The sequence below is a fragment of the Patiria miniata genome, unplaced genomic scaffold, assembly GCF_015706575.1.
Source record: "Patiria miniata isolate m_02_andy unplaced genomic scaffold, ASM1570657v1 HiC_scaffold_3, whole genome shotgun sequence".
NCBI lineage: Eukaryota > Metazoa > Echinodermata > Asteroidea > Valvatida > Asterinidae > Patiria > Patiria miniata.
In genome coordinates this window covers 786,400-812,511 of record NW_024037069.1, presented here as the reverse complement: position 1 = coordinate 812,511, position 26,112 = coordinate 786,400, and the positions used below count along the sequence as shown (strand labels likewise).

The window sequence follows — 26,112 nt, the reverse complement described above, 5'->3', positions numbered from 1 at the left end:
AAGAAAAGCACCAAAGATTCATATTTTTTTTCTTTTTCTTACAATATTTACATTTCTGTGTAAGATATTTGATCTAAAACTATCAAACAACCAAAATACAACAAAAACAAAAAAAAATCCAAATTTTGAGCAAATTTTCACTGTTTCCATTTCAAAATGGCAAAAGCTTGAATTCAAATTATGCGACATCAGACTCATTTTTGCAGAGCGGGTCACATATGGCAATGAAAAAGGAAAATTAAGCTATAGGCCCTAATGCAATAAATGAAGTGTCTCCACGTTTTTATTTTGTTATATGAGAAATTACATTGCTGTAAATACTATGAACATCAAATCCGTACAACTTTTTACCTTATTTTACGAAATAGAATGATAGCTTTTTATACTGGGCTGGTTCTGGAAGACTGTAAATAATTCTTCGCTTAAGTTCAATTAAACGGTTCTTTTAATTTTAATTTTTTAATTTTTTTTTTTACAATGGTAGGAATAAACACACATCTGTCAGCTACCAGATTAGTTCCTGTAATGCTATTTGTGTTTAGTTACTGAATAATTTTCATATTGTTATTTTTATTGACAGAACTTAAAATTGTTTAGGATGCATTACCGGTACAAGTGAATATATGTAAAGTTAAAAGATTGAAATGGGCTTCTTTGACATTATTAAGAGACCTGCACCCGATTTCATCAAACTCTTCGTAACTTACGATGCATCGCAGCGCTGCGATGCGTCGTATCTCTACGATGCGTCGCAGCTGCGACGCGTCCTGCGATCCATTTCACTAATCACGTCGTAAGTGCGACGCATCGTAGGTGTATTTATAGCACAACTCGGTGACTGTTTTATGTCTTTAGTCAGCGTACAGTAAATAGTCGTCTGATATTCAACAAAGAGTCGTCGGATCTCAGCTCGAAATTTGTTAAAACGTAAAACAAAAATGGCGGCCGTGCGATGCAATTTTGAAGGAAAACAAGCTCTCAGTGGACTGTATAGCTACTTCGAAATTTCAACTGCAATATTCCAGTGTAATTCATAATTATTTAATGAATTTTTCTATTTACAACTTTATACACATTGCCTCGGTATTATAATGTCGTTTTTGTAATGTTTATGGCATGAAACTGGCTAAGAAAGGGACTCTTTTTATTTTGCGATGACCACTAGACACGTCGTAACTTGCGACGTGTTTTAAGCCGTTGTCAAGGAACTTACGACGCGTTCAACACATCGCAACTTTCGTGAAATGGAGTATACAACGCGTCGCGAGTTGCGACGTGTTACACGTGTCAATCGCAAGTCAGTAAGTTACGACGCGTCGCAGCGCTTCATGAAATCGGGTGCAGGGTATACTTTGTGTAAAGGTTGTTTTGTTTGTTTATTGTTTTGCACACAAAAAAATAACAAGTACACTGTATATATACATGACATGTATGCAGATTTAAATCTATACAAACTACATGTGTACATGTGTATGTGGTTTTAAATGGCTTAATTGTAAGGTTTAAAAATACAGTAGACTCTCGTTAATACAAACCAAGCCGGACCAAGCCAAAATGTTTGTTATATCAGAAGTCTGTATTCAGTGGAGTGCCAATCCATTCATTGTGCACATAATATGCACAGTTGGGACCAAGGCTTAATGTTTGCTATAACCAGAATTTGTATTAACAGTACATTTGTATGAACAGTACATTTGTATTAACAGTACATTTGTATTAACAGTACTGTACATACTGGTAGAGTGCATGCAATTGTGAAGTGCTTTTGGTAAACACTTTTTTTCCACCTTTGAAAAATGAATTTAGAAACAAAGGAGAATACCACTTGAACTGAGTGCATTGTATTTGGCTGTTTATTGCTTACAAATGCATATTTTGTAAATTGAGGCCATTTCCATAGACTCATGTGTTATTGTCGACCATAACCAAGAATTTTTGACACAGCTCTATTCTCATATCAAGAATTTGCAGTAACAGTTAAAAACATTGACTGCAGAAATCTGAAAATCGGAATTACAAAAACAGGGATGAAAAACCAGGCTTTGATGTGAATCATTTGTGTATTCATAATTAGATACGGTACATGTGACACATTTGTAGTGGCATTTTTTTTCTTTCTATTTGTATCATTGTATATAATAGATAACTTTTTCTACCAGCATAAGAAAGTACAAAATCAATGTATGCGTAAGATTAACCAATCTGTGCAGGTAGATTATTTCGGTCTGTCTATTGTTAACATATTCACGTCGGATGACATGTATACACGCAAAGGTGGCAGTTGTTTTTTTATTTGTATCATTGTATATAATATACAACTTTTTCTACCAGCATAAGAAAGTACAGAATAAATGTATACGCAAGGTTAACACATTTGTGCAGGAAGATTATTTCCGTCTGTCTTTTGTTAACCAGTTCACGTCGGATGACGTGTTCACACGCAACGGTTTCACGGTATTCGGAACGGATGACGGATAAACACGCAGCGAGCGAGGCTGGAAATATCTGTCTGCGACCCGCTCGCAGCAAGCGAGGCCGGAAATATCAGGGTGTGCTACCCGCAGATGACGCCCTGAACCCGTCTGGCATCAAGGTTTACGAAAAACAATCCCACACCTGGGTCCGGTCCATGTAAAAAAAATCTGAGGGTATAGAGGCATTCCAAAAGGACACAATACAAGAAACCCACAAAAGCGCCCTTTTCACCGATTCATGGCACAACAAATTTTGCATCACAGTTAATTGACTTAATCCAAGTTCCAACAGGAAAGAAAATTCAGTTCACTGGTTTCAGTACACGTACCGGTACCTAGCTTTGCACGTACAGGATAATGCATACATTTGGCCTTTTTCAATGACAACTGTTGTGAAAGGCAGCTAAAATTATACACAGGGCACAAACAAATATTTTCCTTTTTTGTTCGTGGAGCAGCGCAGAATGAGAACAGCAGCATCACATTAAATCCTCGCTTTTTTGTTCAATGTACAGTCAAACACCTTTATAACAAGGTCCTCGGGACTTTACAAATTACCTTGTTATGACAGGTACAAATACTGTACCTTGTATTAACAGTAATGGAAAACAAAGTAAAACAAAGAAAAACACAGACTTGGGACCTAACATTTCGCTTGTTATAAGCAGTAGGTTCGACGGTACATGTGTACATGTATGTTTGCGTTTGCAGTTTACTCCATGGTACTGATACATGTACATTGTATACAGGTACATGTACATGTATAGGATGAGTAAAAAAGAAGGAAACCCAAATGACGCCCTCTATTTTGTAAAGAAGTTCTCCATGTAGCGCTTTCCAGATCTAGGATATGAAAGCCCAATTACATGTAATAAGCTTTCTCTTTAGTACAAGAATCATTCAAATCACTCATGTACTTTTTGAATTGTGAACACAAACACAGTTTTAAAATTTTGTCCACGGATCCCATTTAATTTCAGCAAAATGAAATCATGTCCTATCATGAAAACTATATCGGAAAAATCCCAAAAGTCTCCAGGTAGCAAGTAGAAGGCAGGGCAAGACTATAAACTCTTGACATTATAAAGCATTTCGTTTTAACATCGGAAGCAGAAGGTGTTTGAATAAATGTTATGATAAGTGCCAGTTCTTATGGTTATGAGAGTGTTCTGATGTGTTTTATTGATGTGTGAATTGTCTTCGTGTTGGTGAAATATCACTTACCTTTATTGTGATCTGTGGACAAATTTATATAACTACGTTTCCTTCTATTCCTTGGGGATATAACAGCCACTTTCAATTATCACTCTTCTGTTGACATTTTTCAACTACAATGTTCGGTATGTTTTGTACAAAACTAGATGGTTTTCGAACCATGCGTCTCGCTTGCTTTCACGATTATCTGTAAAGAGTGACCTTTGACCTTGGTGTGTGACCTTTGACATCATTATTATTTGAAGGTTGCCATGTTGCATCTATGACCAAAGTTTGGATCCAATCGGACTTCAACTTTTCAAATGAGACCAATATGTTGAGCCTATTACAGAACCTGACCTCATATAACCTTTGACTTAGGTATGTGACCTTGACCAAAATACCACATACATGTATACGGACAGACATAGTGATTGCATAGTCTCTTTCCTGAACAAAGTTCAGGCGAGACAAAATTCGGGAGCCAAGGATGATGTTCGGTATAGCCGAATGTTCGGTATAGCTGTGTTCGGTATAGCGACGTTTCACTCTACCTCTGAACTTTGTACATAAAGTTTACCATTCAAGTCTCATTATAAATGACTTCAAACTGATTTTTATTCGTTGGATACGGTGGGATGTTTGCTTCACAAATCCACCCTTTGAGGGAGATTACAAAATCATAGGTGTCAGATGTAACAGGGACAGGAAAACAAGGACCTCAAATTAATAGAACGACCCATCCATCCAAATGAAAAGAAATCAGCCATTTTGCAGATCTGAACTAGTGAAATAGAAAATCCAACGCCGAAAATAGCAGAGTTCAGCGAAAAACAGGACGTACATGTATACAATTGCGTACAAATATTATTCGTCACAAAAGACTGCCCAAACAAGAGTTGCCATGCTGTTTACTGCACCAAAAAGTTTCAGTCTCAATAGCTGCCTGGGGCTACACAGGGTTTATCCATGGCTCGGGCTTTTGAACTTGATTTTTCGGTCGGCGTGGCACCGTGAAAAGCAATTCCCATGGCTTTCACAGCCCGGATTTATTTCTTTCGGTACAACAATAGCGGTCACAGGTCAAATAAAAAAAAAGAAGGAAAGTGCATGAATGCATGCTGGGGTGTTGCTTAATAATTTGATGCATTTCCTTATCGTGTGAATATGTTTTTGTAGGTGCTGGCAAATGAAAACAATTATCACATAAAAAAAAACTGTTGACATATACTGATACCCACAATACTTATCTGAAATATATGTATTAAGCCATATTACAATGCTTGTTTACACCATTAAAAGTTGAGTGATTCTCGCCTTTGGGAATTTTTGTCTGGGAATGGATTAGGTATTATTTGTTTGTCCGCAAGCATTCTTCGAAGATTTGGCTCCTATTACCAGTACCTTCAAGGTTTCCAATCCAGACATTTAAGCATTCCATAGCTGAAAAGAATTTGAATGGAACAGCCCTCAAACCCTAAACCCTCATAGATCATTCAAACTTCACAAAGAGCCCAGCCTATATAAGTTTACTTAGGGATCCATGTCTCCTCAAAATTTCGGGTACAAATAATGTGCCATTGGTTTCAATCATAATGTCAATCACAAGTCCATCACAAGCCAATCGCAAGTCAGTCACAAGTCAATCGCAAGTCAGTCACAAGTCAATCGTAAATCAGTCACAAGGCAATCCCAAGGCAATCCCAAGCCAATCAAAAGTCAATCGCAAGTCAGTCACAAGTCAATCGCAAGTCAGTCACAAGTCAATCACAAGTCAGTCACAAGTCAATCCCAATTCAATCGCAAGTCAGTCACAAGGCAATCCCAAGTCAATCGCAAGTCAGTCACAAGGCAATCCCAAGTCAATCGCAAGTCAGTCACAAGGCAATCCCAATTCAATCGCAAGTCAGCCACAAGGCAATCCCAAGTCAATCGCAAGTCAGTCACAAGGCAATCCCAATCCAATCGCAAGTCAGTCACAAGGCAATCCCAATTCAATCGCAAGTCAGCCACAAGGCAATCACAAGTCAGTCACAAAGTAATCGCAAGTCAGTCACAAGTAAATCACAAGTCTGTCACAAGTCAATCACAAGTCACAAATTGTTCAAATGACCTGTGACAAAGGCATTCCTTTGTCATTGTTCATCTTGTGTTACTCGTGACCTTACTTGTGAATGACTTGTGATTGACTTGTGATTGACTTGAGATTGGCTTGTGATTGACTTGTGATTGGCTTGTGATTGATTTGTGATTGGCTTTTGATTGGCTTGTGACTGACCTGTGATTGACTTGTGATTGACTAGTGATTGGCTTGTGATTGGCTTGTCATTGGCTTGTCATTGACTTGTGATTGGCTTGTGATTGACTTGTGGTTGACTTGTGATTTGACTTGTGATTGACTCAAGTACAGCTCTGCATGCTTTGTGTTGCACTGACTTTTGTAGCAATGACTTTTGTACATGTAGATGGGATCCCAGTTTACATGCATTTCCAGCACTCCCCTATTATTTTCATTCACACTTTGGAAAAGAGAAATTAAACATACCTTCGTATTACCCCATTTTCACAGGCTGTGTACAGCATACTTCCGTTGGATGTATACCTAGTAATTGATAAAGTAAGTAATTCATTAATAATAATAATACTAACGGAGTCTTATATAGCGCACGTATCTACCAACAATTAGGTACTCAAGGCGCTGGTTATTATGTCTATTATTAAAGAAAGGTAAATAAAGTATATGAGAAATATGAGACCCATTATGTAGCACCTTATAAGGGTCGACAAGGTGCTGCGGCGCATATTGCAGCCACTGCCAGAAACACCAGGGCAAACCCCTTCTCTTTTACGTGCATTACACAACACACGGGACCTACGGCTTTACGTCCCATCCGAAGGACGAGCAATAATGGTAAAGTGCCTTGCTTAAGAGCACAAGCACCATGTTCCCACGGTCAGGATTCGAACTCATGTACCACGGCACACAAATCGAACACCGTAACCATTGGACCACAGCACCCCACGTTATTAACATACATTACACAGTGGTTTAAGACCCAGACATTTCCAAAAAAAAAAATTCTGAATATTATGTTAAAAAATAGTTTAGTTGTATCTAATGAGTAAATCTGTAGCGGATAAAAATATTTTTTCCAACTTATTTGCTGCATATTTCACTTAAGTACACAGCTACACAAAACTAGAAGACGGTTAGAATTATTACAGTAAGTACTTTGGGAAACAAAAAAAAGTGTTTTTCTATGCCGAAATTATATTTTCAGATTAAAAGCTGTGCATCATCTTGTAGCTTGTTTCGTACCCTTTCCACTCATATAAAATTTGTTATGAAAAATGTTTCATAAAGTGCAGAAATTCAGGGATTTACTTACGCTAAATTATGTAGAAATATTCCCCCCAAAACAAGACGTGTTCGCTGATACATTTTTACAATCGGCCGAAAACGGCCAGAATAAAATTGTCTAATTTCTTCAGAAATCGGTCGACTGATTACTCGGCTTCAAATAAAATCGACCGGAAAAGTCGCGCAATGCATCGTTGTGCCGAAAAAAAATCATTTTTGTAAGCAGTCACTAGCTGGGAGTACGTAAAACGCTGTCATGGCCGGCGAAGTGAACAGCGCCCTCTTTTGTTGAGATTTTTTTAGCGTACCGCATGTCGCTGCATCGCCGGGCTCAGTGTCGTCGCTTGTGGACTTCTGACATTTGTTTACGGAGGTTAGTGGTTGTCTCAGGGCTTGAAAGTCAGCTCGGCTGGGATTTATAGTTGAAGAAATTTAGCTGTTCATGGTTTTCTTTGTCATGGGAAATGTAGATAGAATCAGAGATGAAGAGACTTTATCATCATTTTTTTTTACAACTTTTTGGTGTAGGCCCACACTAGGCGCGGTCAGGGAAACGACATCATTTCCTGCAGTCTGTGCTTGTTTTTAGGCCTGGCAAGGCCGAATATGATAAGAGTGTTTTGCAAACCGCTTGGCGCTAGGCCAAGCAGGGTATCGTATTAGAACTCAGCTCTTTGCTTGTGGAATATAAAATGTTTGAACAAGTTTGTGTAGTTTTATTTTCAGGGGTTACTGATTTTTTTCACAAAATATCCTGAGAAGTAAATAATACTAAAAAAAAACCATCAGCCTCTCAAATTGTGTTTGTCATTGCAGAGAGAATCATGGCAGAAATTTTGTCCTTTTCAAACCGGGAAATACTTGAAAAGTACTTGAAGGGAAAATGGGTTGGGCGGAAGAGGCCAAGTTACGTTGGGATTGCAAGGGAAATAATCCAAGACTATGACCTTGCGGGAACCGAACACACTGAAGAAAAAATCACACGACGAATTCGGAAGCTTCGCCAAGAATGGAAAAACAAATTGAAAGGGACTGGACGTTCACAGGGGAAAGAGCAACTCGAAGAAATGTTGGATGAGCCTTTCTTGAAAGTCACCCCAAAAGACAAGGAAAAACTGATGGTGGACACATCGTCACTGACTGTGGTAGAGGCTCTCAATCTTTCATCTGTGTCATCGTTGGGGTCACCAGACAACCGTAGAGACCAAGAAACTCAGTGTGACCGTCCAAATTTGGCTCCCCTTGACGAAGTAGGTCCACGGCAGCGGTTTCGAAGGACAAACTCCTTATTACACGATTTGCGTGAGGAAGCTGAAGAAAATGGAATATCTGCAACTCAGCTTATGGGATATTTGCTGCATAAAGAAAACTATATCAGCAACAGGAAAACAGCGGATGTTGGGTTGAAGCTTTTCAACAAGTCGTTGGTTGATAAGGAGATGTCTGTTGACAAAGGACTTTACATTTTGTCTTCATACAATATCGGAAGGACGGGGTACACTAATCTCAGACGTGATTTAAATGAACACGTGACACTCCCAGCCCACTACAAGTTGATGGAAAAGAAGAATTCTATCACTCCTGAACTGAAGCCTTATAGCATTGATGACAACGAAGGTATCACAGCTTCTCTTAAAGAATCATGCAGCATACATGTGAAAAGACTAATAGAAGCTCATCCAGAAATTGAACCAGGACAGTATAGAGTTCTCTGCAAAGACGGACTTGATGGATCGGGGCGCCATTCCATTTACCACCAGAAAGGACAGGCTCAGACATATAGCATGATATTATATATGTGGATACTGCTGGAAGTCATCAAAGAAGCTGGTTCATCTGGAGAAAGTTCATCTGGAGAGGGGTCATCCCAAGCATCAGGTACATTCGTTATATCTATTGAACTAAATGTAGGCCTATGTTTGTTTATTTCAAGTACACATTTTAAAGTTAACCGAGTAGAGTTGTTTAAATTTGTTTCACTTTCTGTAACGTACATTTATAAAGAATACACTAATTGATTTGAAATTCATAATTTTTTCAACACCTGCAGGATTGACCGTGTGGAAGGAAAGCGCAGCGAATAGTCCAGAGGCTGCTGTTCCCCTATTCCTCGTGAAGGGCAAAGAAGATAGAGAGCTCCTAAAATCAATCATACCTCCGATTGAAGCAGAAAAAACAGCTCTGTCAACTACTGGAATTGAGATCAACATCTCTGGTGCATCATATCACTTCAGATTTGAATTTAATTTGACAATGGTAGATGGAAAAATGGTGAAGCTCCTGACAGGAAGGGGAGGAGCCTACTGTATCCTGTGCCCTGCGTCCAGAGATGAATGTCATAATCTTGATCGTATTGATGAGGGCTTCCCAATTGGGGAAGTTAGTAATGAGGATCTGCGAAAACTCTACCAGGATCTCCAAGACGAGGGGGAAATTAAGCCAAAACCTGGTGATTATGCTGAACGACGGGGACTTACCCAGAAACCCATAACAACATGTGACATTAAGGTCTTTCCTATCCTCCATGCTACTCTGCGTACAATGGATTGGACTCTAAAGGTCATCTACCACTTAAGTGCTGGTGTAAGGACCTGGAAGGAAAACCTGCAAAATGAAGCTAAAATCAAAAGGGCTAAAGACAACGTGAGGGCCTCCGTATACGAACGAACTGGAATGCGAGTGGACGAGCCCGACCCCGTAGGCAAAGGCGGAACCTCGACGACAGGTCCAATGAGCAAGCGTTTGCTCCATGATATTCCCATACGCCAAGCTCTGATCGACTGCGTCCCGGACAGGGGTAAAGACAGGACACAATTTGGCCAGATCGTCAAAAACATGTCAGTTATTCTGCGTCTAGTCTCGTGCTCAGACTTTGTAAATTCAGATAAGCTTGATGCACTTTGCAAGGATACAAGCCGAGTGTTTCTCGAACAGTTCCCTAGCTTCAAATTTACCCCCTCTGTTCACCAGGTTCTAGCCCATAGTTCAGAGCTAATTGCAGGCAACAAGAGCCGCGGCTTGGGAACACTGTCTGAAGAGGCCCTGGAGAACAACAACAAAAATATCCGCAGGTATCGAGAACATTTGTCTCGCAAAACCACACAAGAGGACAATTTGACTGATGTTTTTCATCGTCTCTGGCTGAAATCAGACCCAGTCGTGCGCTCGTTTCGTCACATCAAGAAATGTACATACTGTGACGGCGATCATCACGTGCGATCTTGTCCCAAGAAATGAGCAGATTTTGGAGTACACGTTGAGGACGAGCTGTTCAGTTCCTTTCTTGTCTAGATTAAACCATTTCCGAACAGGTAAGTTTAACGCTTCCCAGATAAACGATCAAGAGAATGCAACTGTCGATGTTTATCCACTGTGTTTCAATCAATACATGGTTTTTGCGTTTTATTTTTTATACCAAAAAGAAACAAGGTGTTCACAATTTTAAAAATCTGAGACTAGCCAAGAACATCACTTTATTAAAATCATACCTCTCAGATTTAGCATTTGTTTTCTTTTTGTCACTTCCTTTTCCACTCATTCCCTGTACTATTATATTGAAATTAAAAGTATTAAAATAAAACTGCCTTTGTATGATAATGCACGAAAATTTCTATTTTATTATCGCGGCGGTGCGGTACGGCGCGGCGCGGCCATGGTGCTCTGTCTTTGCAAAAATTAAATAATTGTCAACAGAGGGCGCTATCGTTGAAGCGCGCTCCCTCGAAGCGATCCTAGCAAAGACGTCTTTCTGCGGCCGAATTGAGAACCCATGACGCTCAGGAAGACTCTAAATCAGTTCTAAATACTTGCTAAATTGTTATATTAATTGTACATGAACATAACTACACTGTTTTTGCTGATGTCTGGGTCAGGTAGGGTTTTAAACCACTGTGCATTAGTTCTTAACATAGTAAATGTCTATAGTCACAGTAAAAAAAATCATGCTTATAAAATTTACTTAAGTTTTTTTTTCCATTCAAGGTTTAGCTATTGACTGTTTTACCAAGTGAAATGACTTAAAACTAATATCTCTCTGAGTATTTTGAGCAAATATCCAAGCCCCGGAGATACAAAAACAAAACATGTCATGGAACGCCCTCAAATAATTTCTTGACACCCGAGGGCGCTGTTGCTGTTATATGGTCTCACAAATTTTGGTTTAAAGTACCTGTATTTGTGAAGGTTTTCTTCACTGTTTGTACTAAATTAACCAAAAAGTCAATGCACTGTTTGAGGCTCACTGTACCATCCAAAACTGCCACAGCACTCTGTGGTTTGTAGGGATTCTTTAGGGAATAAATACAATGTAAGGCCAAAAAAAAAAATAGTCGGTCTCTGGTCAGCGCACGCGTCAATTTTAATCATGCGCGTCAACCTTTTTTTCTCCAAAATGTTCCGCAGTAGCTCCAACCCGCCCTCTATTGCCGCACCTCCTCAATTTTTTTTACAAGGAATGGGAAATTGCACCAAGGCAAATGATCGAGGGCACCAAGGCAAATTATGGAGGACACCAATGTACATGAGGACACCAAAAAAAGCAAAATAGTACCCCACCTTGTCTGTACAATCCAAGCCTGGGAAAAAAAATTCCGGAACTTTGGTCTGACCAGAGACCGAATATTTTTTTTTTTTGGCCTAATACAGTGTAGTACTAGGTTAACAAAGAGTTCCCCCCCCCCCAAAAAAATAAAAACATGTAACCACAGCAAAAAGAACATTACAGCTACTCTTGCAAATTTTGTGCTCAAGCATGTTAAGGACGGAAGCTTCTTTCTACGATGACACCGTTGCTTTGCTCATGAATATTTAAGACAGACTTACTTGAGTTTCCATATTGCATCGTCCCCACTCTCTCTCAGAGTTTCTTGCACCCCGGCATCTGGCAAGTAAGCGCACACTTCACCACCTCCCAACATGATCACGCCTGACAATGCAGAAAACGATGACAAGTTTTTAGTAACACACTTTTTCTTTTGGAGATAAGTGGAACATCCAAAAGGGTGGTACATCCAAAAGCCCTTGATTGATATCTGTACCCCCCCCCCACACCTCCACCCATCTCCATTTACAATTTGTTGAATACCTAAACAGCTTTTAATTATTTTAGAAACTTATATTTTTGGAAAATTAGGCCCCCAATTGTGCCACTTTTAAATTAGTTATTAGTATTTATTTTACTGCTTCTCCCAAGCTAACTGCAGTTTTGTAGTCAAGTATGTCATAAGTTAATCACAAGTCAAGTCACAAGTAAATCATAAGTCTAGTCACAAGTAAATCACAAGTCCGTTCACAAGTCTAGTCACAAGTAAATCACAAGTCTAGTCACAAGTAAATCACAAGTCCGTTCACAAGTTCAGCAGAGATGGTTATTGTGGTCTGGTCTGCCGAAATGGCAGCATCGAGTTGTATAATCCCCAGGGAGCTGAAATGGTATTTGGAATGTTTCATTGGCCCGATGAGCAGGGGTAATAATAAGCGCCTTGTATCCTTTGGCAATTTGGCACCACAAGGCTAGTCACAAGTAAATCACAAGTCCAGTCACAAGCCTAGTCACAAGTAAATCACAAGTCTAGTCACATGTAAATCACAAGTCCATTCACAAGTAAATCACAAGCCTAGTCACAAGTAAATCACAAATCCATTCACAAGTCTAGTCACAAGTAAATCACAAGTCCAGTCTCAAGTCTTGTCACAAGTAAATCACAAGTCCATTCACAAGTCTAGTCACAAGTAAATCTCAAGTCTAGTCCAAGTAAATCACAAATCCATTCCCAAGTCTAGTCACAAGTAAATCACAAGTCCAGTCATAAGTCTAGGCACAAGTAAATCACAAGTCCTAAAACAAGTAAATCACAAGTCCTAAAACAAGTAAATCATAAGTCCATTCACAAGTCTAGTCACAAGTCTAGTCACAAGTAAATCACAAGTCCAGTCACAAGTTCAGTCACAAGTAAATCACAAGTCCAGTCACAAGTAAATCACAAGTCCTTAAACAAGTAAATCATAAGTCCATTCACAAGTCTAGTCACAAGTCTAGTCACAAGTAAATCACAAATCCAGTCACAAGTCCAGTTACAAGTAAATCACAAGCCCATTCAAAAGTCCAGTCACAAGTAAATCACAAATCTAGTCACAAGTAAATCACAAGTCTAGTCACAAGTCCAGTCACAAGTAAATCATGAGTCTATTCCCAAGTTTAGTCACAAGTAAATTACAAGTCCCAACACTGGCTGACTGGTTGCGTTGGGCAGTTTGATACAGACAAAGCCTTGAGATTGTACATGTATATAAACACAGAGAGTCAGTGAATGCTTACTGGAGAAGCCCTCTTCTGCCATAGCGTTGTAAGGCCCCGGTGTTGGATCCACGCAGTGCAGGCCGGTCCCGGCTGGTATGTCTAGCAGCGTCCTACCATCCAGAGTCACAACCTTGTGGCAACACACATAAGACTAGATCTTGAAACTTGGTATGTACAAAGAATATGTTTCTAGTACGCAAAAACACAGAATCATTAGCGTCCTCCCATCCAGAGTCACAACCTTGTGGCAACACATATAAGACAAGATCTTGGTTTGTACAAAAAATAAGTTTCTAGTATGCAAAAACAAAGTATCATCATAACAAAATTTCTATTTGGCTCAAGGGCTAATTCCATTGAACGGCTTATTATGCAAACCTGCTAAGCATAGGAAAATGTTCGCTCGGCAGGTAAAAGCAGGCCACCACCCAAGCAATCATACACCCCTGCGCTTACTCGTGCAAGCCTGACTGCTCTCAATTTAACTCTCGCCTTATTTCCCATGCCTACTCGAGCCTGGCCCAAGTAACAGACCCGCCAAGCTGGTTACTTTGGTAAGTATCCCACAATACAACGCAAAAACATGGCGGCTTAGTCTAACGCTGTGGCGGCGAGGATTCAAAAGTGTCTCAGCTTCACTTCACTCTAATAAGTGGTAGACGACGGGAGGAAAGTTAAGTTAATTTTAAACATACCCGGCATTTTCTTGTATGTTCACTTTGCAGGGATGTGATTGGTCTGTGACAAAAAAACCTGAAAATTTTATACATGAAGTGCATTCTCCGGCGAGCGCGAAGCGCGAAGCCATTACGGCGTGGGGTCCGGGGCCCGCTTAAGGGCCCCGAAAATTTTTTGATTTTAGATGCTCTGTGGTGCAATCTGAGGCAATTACTGAGCACTTTCCTCTGAAATTCTGAAACAGAATTTGTTTTAATTTTATGAAGAATTTTCCTTTATTTGTTAAAATGTACTCTTGTTCTAATATTAAAATGTACTCTTGTTCTAAGTTTTTTCTGTACTCAAAGCTGAGAACTATGCTGTTCTCCCCAGGATTTGTTCAAACCTGTGGGGGATTTTTTGTTGTGATACAACCACCTGCGAAGCCACGGCGTGGGGCCCCGAAAAATTTTGAACTTTAGAAGCTTTCTGGTGCATTTTAGAGCATTTCAGTGGAGATCTTGTAATATTTTTGTAAAAAAAAAAATCAAAATTGTAAACTTAAATCACTTCTGCTTCCGATAACATGCCTTTCAAAATAGCGTCGGTAGTATTGTTGGATAAAAATTATTTCACCATTTCTATATTTGTAGTAAAGCAAGGAATCATTTATACATGTATTTCATGTATTTTGTGGATTATTCTCATTTGCGCCACAAAAATTATCAAGACTAGCTATCAAAAGTGATTAAAACTTGCCTCACCTAATTAAAAATGTATTTGAGGTGGGTCATTCCACAATTTTGCTTAGCGTACATCACGGCCGCTAGCGCCGCAAACATTCAGTCTGGCCGGCCGTACATCGCGCCGTACACACGGCCGGCCCGGCACAGTATCAGTGTGCATTGCTGCACTGTGTACGGCCCATCCCACGTAGCCGAAAATTCTGCAGGACTGCAGAAACACGCTACAATGTTTCTCCACAGGTTCGAGTTTTGCAATCTCGTCATTTCAATGGAAAATACATACACAGAAAATGGAGATCACGTTCTGTGAATTAATTTGCGGAAATCCTCTTTTTCCATCGATGGTTGTTTGGTATTTTTACTATTTTTACGATCCAACTTCGGCCGATTACGCACGTGAAAACGAACCTGTGAGTACTTGCAGTAGTCACTGGTTCCGGTCCTTCATCATAGCATTGATTCTGTTAGCACGCGAAGGGTACCAGTGTACCATGCTGCACTCGTCTGCACACCTGACCAGCGCAACACGTGCATCTCGAATACCGACACAGGAACTAGACCTACATAACCACAACCTCGGCCCCGAGCGAAAAATCACATAATCGCACTAATGGCAACGCTTGGTCTTCAACTTCGTTCTCATATTGGGTGTTCAATATGTGCGTGCGGCATGTACATATCGATCAACGAAGTTTATGTCCGTAACTTCGTAAGTAAATTTCGGATATTTCGGCAAGCAAAACTCATTATGAATAATTAATTAGCACATTCAACCCCCCTATTTTCTCAACGGATTCACACGATTCACGTTGGTGGACTTTTGAGGCCCAAAAAACCGGACTTCGGGAAATAACCGGACAAATCACATCCCTGACTTTGGAGAGTGAAAACAGTGGCCACCATGGCTCGCTTTCGAAGGCTCGAATTCATTTGCAAAGGGGATTTAATCATCACATGACCTCTTGGCCCGGTCCCGTTGCAATTGGCTCGACCTTGGGTAACCTGAGATTGTTCGTTTATTGCTACAGACTGCGCATGTGCATCTATACCCAAGACAAAAGTATGGGTAAGCGCGAGGGAAGCAATCGAATGCGCTGACAATGTATATTGCTGCTTGTGGCATGTTTCCCTGCTGAAATATGATTAGCAAAGTTGCTAAACGCTGTCAGGTTTCAGTGGTGACTTACCTTGCCATGCCCGTCCACCGATGCGGTCACAAATGTGGTTTCCCCAGAACACCACGGCCAACTGTCCCCAAGGAATGTCACATCTCGAATGATGTCACTGTGAAGCTACAGGAAACGGTGAAAACAGAGGAGAAATTCCAAGTAATTTTTGGGTCGGGTCGGATAAGCCATCTTGTGAAAGACTCAAAATAATCCTGAAAAACCCCGATACAGTTTGGAAATTCACGCGGTGCAATATTGCTGCAGATTATGGGACAAAATATCGCGCCTTGTACAATCAACGTCAACCCACCGCGCGACCGTGTAGGCCCACCAGTAGATACCGTTATGAATCTTCACCGTACTATACGGTATGATTCTTTACTGACTCCGAAACTTAGACGATGATTGATTTTTTTCGGGACGCGGGTAAGTTCAGGCACAAAAAGCGGACATAGTTGCCCAGGCCAGATATTCAATTTTTTTCGGGTTGGTTCGGTTTCGGGTCGGTTCGGTTTTGGGCTGGTTTCGGGTTTCCTCGAATTTTTGTCGGGTCGGGTCGGATTAGGGAATTAAGATCAGTTTTGGTTCGGATTCGGTTTATATCTATACAGGGTGAGTAAAAAAAAAACGAAACCCAAATGTCAGGACCATTGTTTTAGTGAAGTTCCACATGTAGTACTTTCAAAATCTAAGATGTGAAAACCCAATTCATAAGCTTTCTTTTAGTACAAGAATCATTCTAATCACTTTTGTGCTTTTCAAGTTACAGAGTTTTCAACACAACCACCGTTTTAAGGTTCTGTCCACGGATCACAAGAAAGTTCAGTTTTCTTTCAGCAAATCGAAAACGAATCACATAAGGATGTGTGTGAATTGTTTTCGTTTTGCTGAAAGAACGCACATCTTTTTTTGTGATCCGTGGACAGAGCTTTAAAATGGTGGTTGTGTTTAAAACTCCGTAATTTGAAAAGTACATGAGTGATTTGAATAATTCTTGTGCAAAAAGAAAGCTTATGAATTGGGCTTTCATATCCTAGATTTTGAAAGTGCTGCATGCAGAACTTCACTGAAACAATGGTCCCGACATTTGGGTTTCGTTTTTTTTTTACTCACCCTGTAATATTTCGGGCCAGTTGGCTTGGTCAACCCGACCCGATGCACAACATTACTGCAGATCAAGACTAGTGCATACTTACATCATAGATATATAGAAGAGGAATGGACATTCTCAAATCAAACACAGCTAAGCCCTTGCCATTGACGCAAGTGCAGACTACAGTATTAGGGCACTTAGGGTCCACGGCCAGACCGGTGCGATCTCTCCTGTTGAAGGCACCTACACACAAACAGCATTGACAAATCAAGTGTGTAAGCAAAAACATTCAATATTCCCATTTGAGGTACTGTCATAGACCAGGTCACGGATACCGCGATCTTCGTGATCACGTGGTAATCTTACAGGCATTTTACTGAAAATGTGTCCCCTTAAGCCATTGTGTTCCCAGTATGATGGGACTTATTTTCAAAGATACGGCCCTAAAGATTACTACGTGATCACAAAGACGGCGGTATCCGTGAAACGGTCTATGAGGAAGCTATTGCTGAATTTTTTAACATTCTTACATTGCACTCTTAATATTTTAATTGTATTTTAATAGTAGTTTTGTGTAAGCTGGGATCCATGGGAGATCAGTGAGTTCTTCCCACTGAATGGATCACCCAGGATAAATAAGAAATAAATAAATAAGAAAATAAACTTCTTAGTTTTGGCCAATTCTTGTGCTTATTCAACCATTTTTTGTGTTAAATTTATAAGAGCAACTCCAGCGAAACAAAGAAGCAATGTTTGTTATGTTTTATAGAGTACCAAAGTGTGACGTCATCTGTCATTGTTCTGGTTCACGCACGTGCTGGTTAGCGCGTTGATGTCAACATACACTTGCACGTGAAATAGTGGTGAAAGTGAACCCTCAGTTTCGGTTTGGGTTTCGGTTGGGTTTTGGTTTGGCAATTTTTATCCGAACATTGGAACATTGGAACATTGGCAGCAGATTAGAACGTCAAAACAAGTTTCCGCGGAGGAGTATACACGGGTCATTCTATAAATTTGGGGGCCAAAGTGTGACATTTTTCCCGTCCCTGTTACCTTGGTACTTTGTAATTTGCCATTCAAGCATCATTAAGAATGACTTCAAATGATTGTTTATTTGTTGGGTAGGTAGTTTGCTATTCACAATCACTCTTGGAGGATGACTGCATTAAGGAGTGCATCAGAATTATACAATCATAGATGTCAGATGTAACAGGGACGGGAAAAAAGTGGACCCTGTTAATCGTCTTCGTGCCTAAAAAACCTATTTTAGAGGCCCCTTTGTAGGACCCAGTCCTGTGCCAGAATAAACCCAGCAATGCCACATTTCTACTGCTTTACGGTGCGAATAAAAAAAATCATATTTTTTAAATGTTCGAAGTGCAACGTTTGAAATGAGAGTTCAATTTTGTACACGTCCATATTGCCAATCTGGTCTGACCAAAAATGCAGAAATCACTTACAGCTCTCATAGGTCAGAAGTTGAGCACCGGTCTCCACGTCAACAACGGCTAGTTTCCCCGCAGTCGTTGTGGCAAGTATCTGCCCAAACAATTCAAAATCATTCATCTTTCATTCAATATCACATTTGCATGTACATCACATACAAATAATAAATACAAGTATTGACTTGATTCCAAAAAAGCAAAACAAAATATAAACACTTGGGGTTATTCAATAAGCCAGTTCCGTACCTCGATGAAGTAGTCCATGTCAAAGGTCATTCGGGATAAAATCACTGATGTGATGATACGCAATGTTACATGGGCGGCCATTCTGCTTGTAATTAACATGCGAGCGTCGTGCGCCCGTCTCTGTGCGCATTCACGCGCCTTTGATTAGCGTTGGATTATCTTGAATGACCCGTGACCCATATCACTGTGCGCATGCGCAGTTGAAATACCGAACTGGCTTCTTGTGTTATCCTTTTGATTGAACTGTAAATGTTCAAAAATTAACCACAAAAAAAATTCTATTGAATTTTGGGTTTTGAATTTCAACAACTAAAGCCGGCCGCACACTTTTCCGATTTTACCATTTCACCGGACCACTGGTACGTTTTATTTCAACCGATGCGGAGACCGCGACGTTAACCTGCACACATGCTTGATTCTGTTCTATAATCGGTCACATGATGACCAGCCACATGATGACAAAATGGCAGCCATCCATTATGAATCATGTGACTTCCTTCATGAATCAGATTGGCTAACATAAATATTGCGTCCGGTGAAATCGGAGTGCTGCCAGTGCCCGAACACCTTTCTGGTGACATCGGATCCAGTGAAATCGGATGCCAAAAAATCAAATATGTTTGATTTCATCTGATTGGACGGTGTACGGTCAGATCGGTCCGAATTTTAAGCGCACACCTCTGTACGATGGCCTGATGATCCGGTGAACCGGTAAAATCAGAAAGGTGTATGACGGGCTTAAATGTCAAAGCATAGGGCATTTATAAGCTGATAATTAAATTTGCATCACTCTTATACAAACTTCCAACATAAAAAACAGTGAAAAAATGTCATTTTGATATGCAAACATTGTGGGTTCACATTTTATTGGTGAGCAAAGCAACAAAGAAAATGTCCAATTCCATGAGAAGGCTTTATCGAATTAACACAATATCTGTTTCTTTGTATTGAACCTTATGTACCTTTCTTCCATCACTAGTAAATCGCACAGCATGAATGTTTCGGGCTAAACTGAAGGTTGTTACCTGAAAATAGTAAAATATTTCACTGATTACTTTCAAAATAATATTATTTTATATTAAAAAACGATGAGAGAGAAGCGAGATACAATTATTACCCCTGTTCATCGGGCCATGAGACCAGTTTTTTTCTACAGCAGCTCCAGATCAGCGCATTCTGGTCTCTACCTTAACAAGCACACATTTACACTGGGTGGAGACAGGCAATTGTGGTAAAGTGTCTTGCCCAAGAATACAAGCACCATGTTCCCTTTCAGCGTTCGAACCCATGCACTATGGCACATTAGTCAAACATGGTAACCATTTGACCACGGCGCTCAGATTGCATTGCGACCAAAAATAATGTAAGTCACAAAACAAAGAGGGCACCATGGTCCTATGGTTACTGTGTCTAACTCACGTGTGGTGGCTGCAAACCCTGCAGGGGATCATGGTGCTTGTGTTCTTGGGCAAGACACATGACTACAATGTGCTTCTATCTACCCCGGAGTATAAATGGCTACAATTTTATTGGACACATGGCACAAGAAACACATATGCCAAACTAGCGAAAACCTTTCCCTTTTAGATCAATGTCAAATTCTTTGAGTTTTCCCTGATTTTTGGTGTTTTCCTCAAATTCCCTGAGTTTTCCTTGACTTTAAAAATAAAAACTCAACTTCAAGGCTTTCTGTGAAATCCAGAGTTGCAGGGAACCCCGTTTACTGTGAATCCCATCAATAAATTGGAGAACACCAACCCACAGCACTCTACTGCTCACTACAAACTTAATTTTGTAATATCACATTTTGACTGGTGTTCGACGCATACCTGCGCACCAAATAACATACATGGGCATTACTTTTTGCTTACTGCGTCATCAAGACAATATGATGTACTGAAGACTCAGCCATTGTGACACCAGGAAACTTAGGGCCTGTTTGTTTTGCGCAGATCAGGATCGCGATTGGTGATCTGACGCATCGATAGCTGCTCCAGATCTCGTTTTAATGGATCCTGCTAGTGAGGTGGGTTCGCAAGATCAAAGATGGCGACATGCGCGATGGACGGATAGAAAAAGTGGGGTTTTTTAAGTAGACTTGAAGCATCAAACAAGTTTCTGTGACAACATTTTTTTTATTATTCTTTTAGAATGTATTTTCGTGATTAAAAATAGTAAGATTGATTAATTTTTTTCTGGAAATTACAGATACATGTTCCGGTAGCTTATCATAAAAATATCCCTTCTGCATACAAAATATGAAGCAGATGACATTTGTCTCGTACATGGTTCATTTGTATTTAGATTCGACACGCGAGAGTGGTCCTGTTTGTTTTCGCAAGACGCTGGATCACATGATCTCGATCAGTATATGGACTGAACAAACAGGCCCTAGAATCTATGGGAGGGAAACATTAATACTAAATGGTCAGTCCTTCTGTTTTGAGGCGTGCGATCACACCCCCACGCCATCACACGCCTAAATGCTTCCTGAGAAGTGCGAATAATCGCACGCCTGAATCCCTCAGTACCGCACACCTCGGCATACATTTAAGGCATAATTATACTTCATAATTTGTGTAAAATAAAATACGTCGGTGAAGAGAATATGGCTTTATTGTAAACCAAGATGACTATTTTGAAAAACAATACCAGATTGTTCAGTCACTTGGGTCACAGAATCACACGCCTAGAAAAATCACACGCCTAGAAAAATCCAGGTGTGCGTTTTTCCACACACCTGTGATTTTCAAATCAGAAGGACTGAATGGTCCTCAGAAAACAAGTCTAGCTAGAAAACAGATAAGTTCGAAAGAAGGGGGAGTTCAAATTACCGAATAGCTCTGCAGCAAAATGCATTTCTGTGCTGTGTAGAGATTGACCCTGCCGTCAAATGCACCTGAGCAAAATAAGTAGCGGTCCTGTAAAAAAAAAATAAATAAATATTATAAAGAGATGAACAGAATCAACATAGAATCATCCATGATCTTTGGACAACACCCCTCTCTAACAATAGACCCTTCCTGCCTGTCAATCAAACGCTGCAAACTGACCAATGAGATCACACCTTTTGGTCAGGTGATAATAGTTCAGTCAAACTTGGTCACTAACACAGTGAGAAATTGTGCACCAATTAAAGGTGGGCGGGGCTAATGGCCAAATCCGGTACAGTCCATTGACCTTAACCTTTCCAAATCCTCAAAAAAATCCTTGTTGCCACTAAAGAATTTCAAAGGATTGAGAGCCTTTAAAAATTGAAGCATCGGAAGATTTTGCCTCTGGAGGATAATGGAGGATCCAGGTCATCAGGCCCAATTTGATGCTGGATGAAACTGGCGGATTTAGGCTCTGGCTGGTTCTGCCCAAAAAAAGTTTTTGAGGATTCAGGCTGTTACTTGCTTTATGAATGTATACTTGGGCAGATGCTGTTTATTGTACAGCCTCTTGACTCCGACTGTTTAGGGCCTTGGCATTGCCAATCCACAACAGAGGATAACAGTGGAGAATTTCAATAAGTTTCACGGGCTAATCAACTTATAAGACCATTGAAATCCGATTATGTGATAACAAGCCAGCAAACCCAGTGGAGGATTTCAAAAGATCCAGGCAGAGGCCTCCAGCAACAATTTGAAGGATTCAGGGGGTTAGAGATTTTAACTCTTTGCCATTGGAGGATATTGGAGAAATCAGGCTGCCTCTGGGCAATAGAGCTTAAGGAGGTACCGGTAGGGTTAAGCCGTAATCTGTTACAAAAAGAATATTTGATGGTAAACATTCTTCATCTTTAATGTTCTTCTCTGTACCTTCAAGGGACATCAAGATCAAGGCAATGGATATTAGCCGGAGACGGCAAACCTTTAAAACGTTAGCTTGCCGGATATACACTGAACATGCGCAGTTACTGTTTTTTTTTGTAAATCAAATTAGGTTTTGCCCTTATTGACGATTAATAATTGTTTTTTTTTTAGTTTGACATTTTCCGGTGACGAATTTTAGTCTGGCTCCATGCCAACATTATCGTTGTAACTTCATATTCACAAGATGGGAATCACACCATTTTACAATTTCGGACTTTATTTCCCTTTAAAAAAAAATCCTCCAGAGCCACAAATCTGAAAGAAAATGTAATACGCTGCAATAAAATGTTTGAGACATGTTAAAATAATAAAAGAAGAATATTCTTATTTTTGGGAGATGGGGAAAAAAACCTTTAAAAATTTGCCAGCGGCGGGGACCGAACCCAGGTCCTCCCGCTCACGAGATCCATTGCTAATCCACTAGGCCACAGGTGCTACACAACCGTTGGTGGTAATTTAAAATATCTTATAATTCAGCCCCATCTTAGAGAGTACAGCGCCCTCTGTTGATAGGGATTGCTGCCGGCAAACCTTTAGTAAACGTCAGCTTGCCGGGATTGCCGCCGGCAAAATATCCACTATCTATAAAGTACATGGCACATTGGCTGGAATGTACTCACACTTGCACCGTCTTCTTCTACAAATTATCCCTAATCTCCTGATATTTCAAAGGCTCCGGCAGAAAGAGGAACAAATTGCGTACCTTTGGACAAAACGCAACACCCCTCACACTGCCGAGGTGGTACTTGAGAAACTGCACCCGGCCCTCCTGTTGCATTGTGGGATTGCACACGGCAGTTTGTACACCAGCCTAGCACCGACCGGCCCTTCCAATATCTGAGATTCACCGACCCACGCCTTCAGTAACTCTTTCAAATACTTCAGACCGGTTGAATCTGGGCTGAGCTGGTCTGAACCGGATTCATCAGGACTGCATGTCTGGCAACCAGGTGGGATGAGAGCTATGACGGCTGCATCTACTAGCTTGATTTACTCATTGCAACTTGTCGGCTACAGCCATTCCTGAAAATTCCTAATAAAAATTACAGAATTTAAAGGGTAATATACAACATTTGCTTTTGCTGTAATTTTCATAAATGGATGGATTTGGGGATCAGTATTTTATAGTAAATATTGTTACACTGATTCATAGCTGGAAAAACCAACCTGAGATACTATACAAGTAGAGATCGATGATTAAGATCAGGGTACAATGTACTAAGGTTTACTTACGTTCTGGATGAAAAGTGAAATTTTTGGTATTTCGATGCCATTTTAAAAATGGCATCAGAGCCCTCGCCGATAAACGATAAATTTCACTTTTCATCCAGATCTTTACTTCAGTTAACCTCAGGACCTCGATCTTACGCATCGATCTCTACTTCTTGTCTGGTGGCATATTCTGTGATAGCTTGAGTAACTCCAGCTGACATGCTCATATTCATTCACATGTAGCGCTGGAAAAATAACCTGTTCGTTAGAATTTTTGTGGTCTGTTAAAAAAAAAATGTGAAAAATCTTGACGATTTTGGTGGCTTGTCCGTAAAAAAACGCCAGTTCCAACGGCGGGTTTTTTTTTCGTCTGGTGCGTTGTCGCGGAAAGCAAGACAACGAGAATGCTCTCCACGACAACGCACCAGACGAAAATTGAACTCACTTGCGGCGCCTGAAAGCGGTGTGGTACCCACATACATCGCGCGCGCAGATTTTTTTCGATGTCATCACGTGATGCATACATTTACATAATTAGCAAATTAAAATGGACGACAGCCGTTGGAACTGGCGTTTTTTTTTACGGACAAGCCACCGAAATCGTCAAGATTTTTCACATTTATTTTTTGTGGTCTGTTTCAAGTCGATCATTAGGCTTCATGTAAATGACTGCTGAATGTATGAGGTATGTGGGTGAACTCTGGGGTGGGATATTAGAGGTGACAATGAACAATTTTTGAGAGAGATATTAGAGGTGAAAATGAACAATTTTTGAGAGAGGCCATTTTTTTAGAGTCTTTTGCTACCACATTCTAACGAACAGGTTATTCCTCCAGCGCTACATGTGAATGAATATGAGCATGTCAGCTGAAGTTACTCAAGCTAATTCTGTGGCAGTTTTGAGGGTGAAATCTGGTGTTTTTGTTGGCAAAAGGTTGTTAATTATTTCAAAAACCATGTCTGACATTCAACTCGGGCCCACTACCACCAGACATGCCAGACCATGTCCAAATGTTAAAAATAAAAGGTGATAAGTAGGGCCCAAGTTGAAGTTACTCGGGCCATAGAGCCTGAGGTACAATTAGAAGCACCTAACGTTAAGTATAAATGCTCAAAATATAAAAAAATTATTAATATTATCGTCATCATTTATGGGGTCCAACTTGGTCTTTATCATATCCGAGTTCATCATGTTCATCTTGATACATATTGGTCTAAGCTTGGTCCGATGTGGGGGGGTCAGACAAGTCGACCGTTGAGACAACTCGACTCGGGACAAGTCGACCGTTGAGACAACTCGACCGTTGAGACAACTCGACCGTATGTGCGATAAATGGAAAGACAAGTCGACCGTTGAGACAAGTCGCCTCGCATGTTTTTGGGCCTAGTTTTGGGGATAGTACCGGGGATTTTTGACGGCGGCTGATCGCCGTTTGGGAGTGATGACACATGAGGTGTTTTTGTTGCATATAACAGAGCCGATATAGCGCAGCGTGATTGTTTTTGCCGGGCCTGTGCGCCCACTTGCCGCGCCGGTTGACATGCATGCCCGCGTGCCGGGCCGGGCCCGGTCCTCGCGGGCAGGGCGTGCCGGCCCAACGCGACGGCCACCGGATCGGATCGCCCTCTGTGCATCGAGTATGCCCGCGCCGCGCCCGGGACCGGTCCTGCCACAGATTTTTGCAACTTTTTCCGCTCCACGTGTATACATTTCCATTAAGTCGAGCTGTCTCAACGGTCGAGTTGTCTCGAGTCGAGTTGTCTCAACGGTCGACTTGTCTCAACGGTCGAGTTGTCTCAACGGTCGACTTGTCCCGAGTCGAGTTGTCTCAACGGTCGACTTGTCTGACATCCCGATGTGGCATAGACGTCATCACTGTTCACACGGGGTCAAACTTAGTGAGTCAGATGTGAGGTGTGTGTGCAGAGCAATATATGCCAGTGCAATGTGATGGGTGCACATGATGATGCAGCGTGAGTAATTCACTTTCTCGATCATTTTCGATCGTTGTTTTTTCCCCTTTTGGGGGTTACGATCTACAATTGTTATGAACCATTTTATCTTAAATTTAAACAGATTCCCATATCCATCATAGAATTCATTTAAGACGATACAATTTTAATGATAATTGAGAAAAAAATCATTCTTTCCTTACCGCAAAATCAAGGCACACGGGGATTTAATAGAGGTTTTCGATGGGGTCAAGTTGTAGCTGGTGTCTCACAATAATTCAGTAATTTAACACACGAAGCAAGCGTGGACACCAGTGAAAATATGACCTAAGTTTTTAGTCTTGTCACGAGTCCTCTTTTTCGCCGACACTAACAGACAACAAGAGTAGCCGCGTGTAAAGCCGTAC

At 40.7% G+C, this 26,112-nt stretch overlaps 1 protein-coding gene across 2 annotated transcripts in view; it reads right to left on the bottom strand.

Annotated features, from left to right (window-relative positions):
* Nucleotides 1-26,015, bottom strand: part of LOC119738581 — a 44,356-nt gene extending 18,341 nt beyond the window's left edge. The window contains exons 1-10 of one of the 2 annotated variants that reach the window (XM_038213487.1): nucleotides 25,909-26,015; nucleotides 23,244-23,573; nucleotides 21,518-21,604; nucleotides 19,646-19,708; nucleotides 18,453-18,531; nucleotides 17,096-17,235; nucleotides 15,918-16,022; nucleotides 13,346-13,457; nucleotides 11,851-11,953; nucleotides 6,214-6,270 (exon numbers count right to left, since the gene is read on the bottom strand). In XM_038213487.1, coding sequence (XP_038069415.1) covers nucleotides 6,214-6,270; nucleotides 11,851-11,953; nucleotides 13,346-13,457; nucleotides 15,918-16,022; nucleotides 17,096-17,235; nucleotides 18,453-18,531; nucleotides 19,646-19,708; nucleotides 21,518-21,604; nucleotides 23,244-23,318 — 821 coding nt within the window. In that variant the 5' untranslated portion in view covers nucleotides 23,319-23,573; nucleotides 25,909-26,015. The remainder of the gene's footprint in view (nucleotides 1-6,213; nucleotides 6,271-11,850; nucleotides 11,954-13,345; nucleotides 13,458-15,917; nucleotides 16,023-17,095; nucleotides 17,236-18,452; nucleotides 18,532-19,645; nucleotides 19,709-21,517; nucleotides 21,605-23,243; nucleotides 23,574-25,908) is intronic. The other variant, XM_038213488.1, reaches the window with a different exon arrangement.
* Nucleotides 26,016-26,112: the final 97 nt, after the last annotated feature.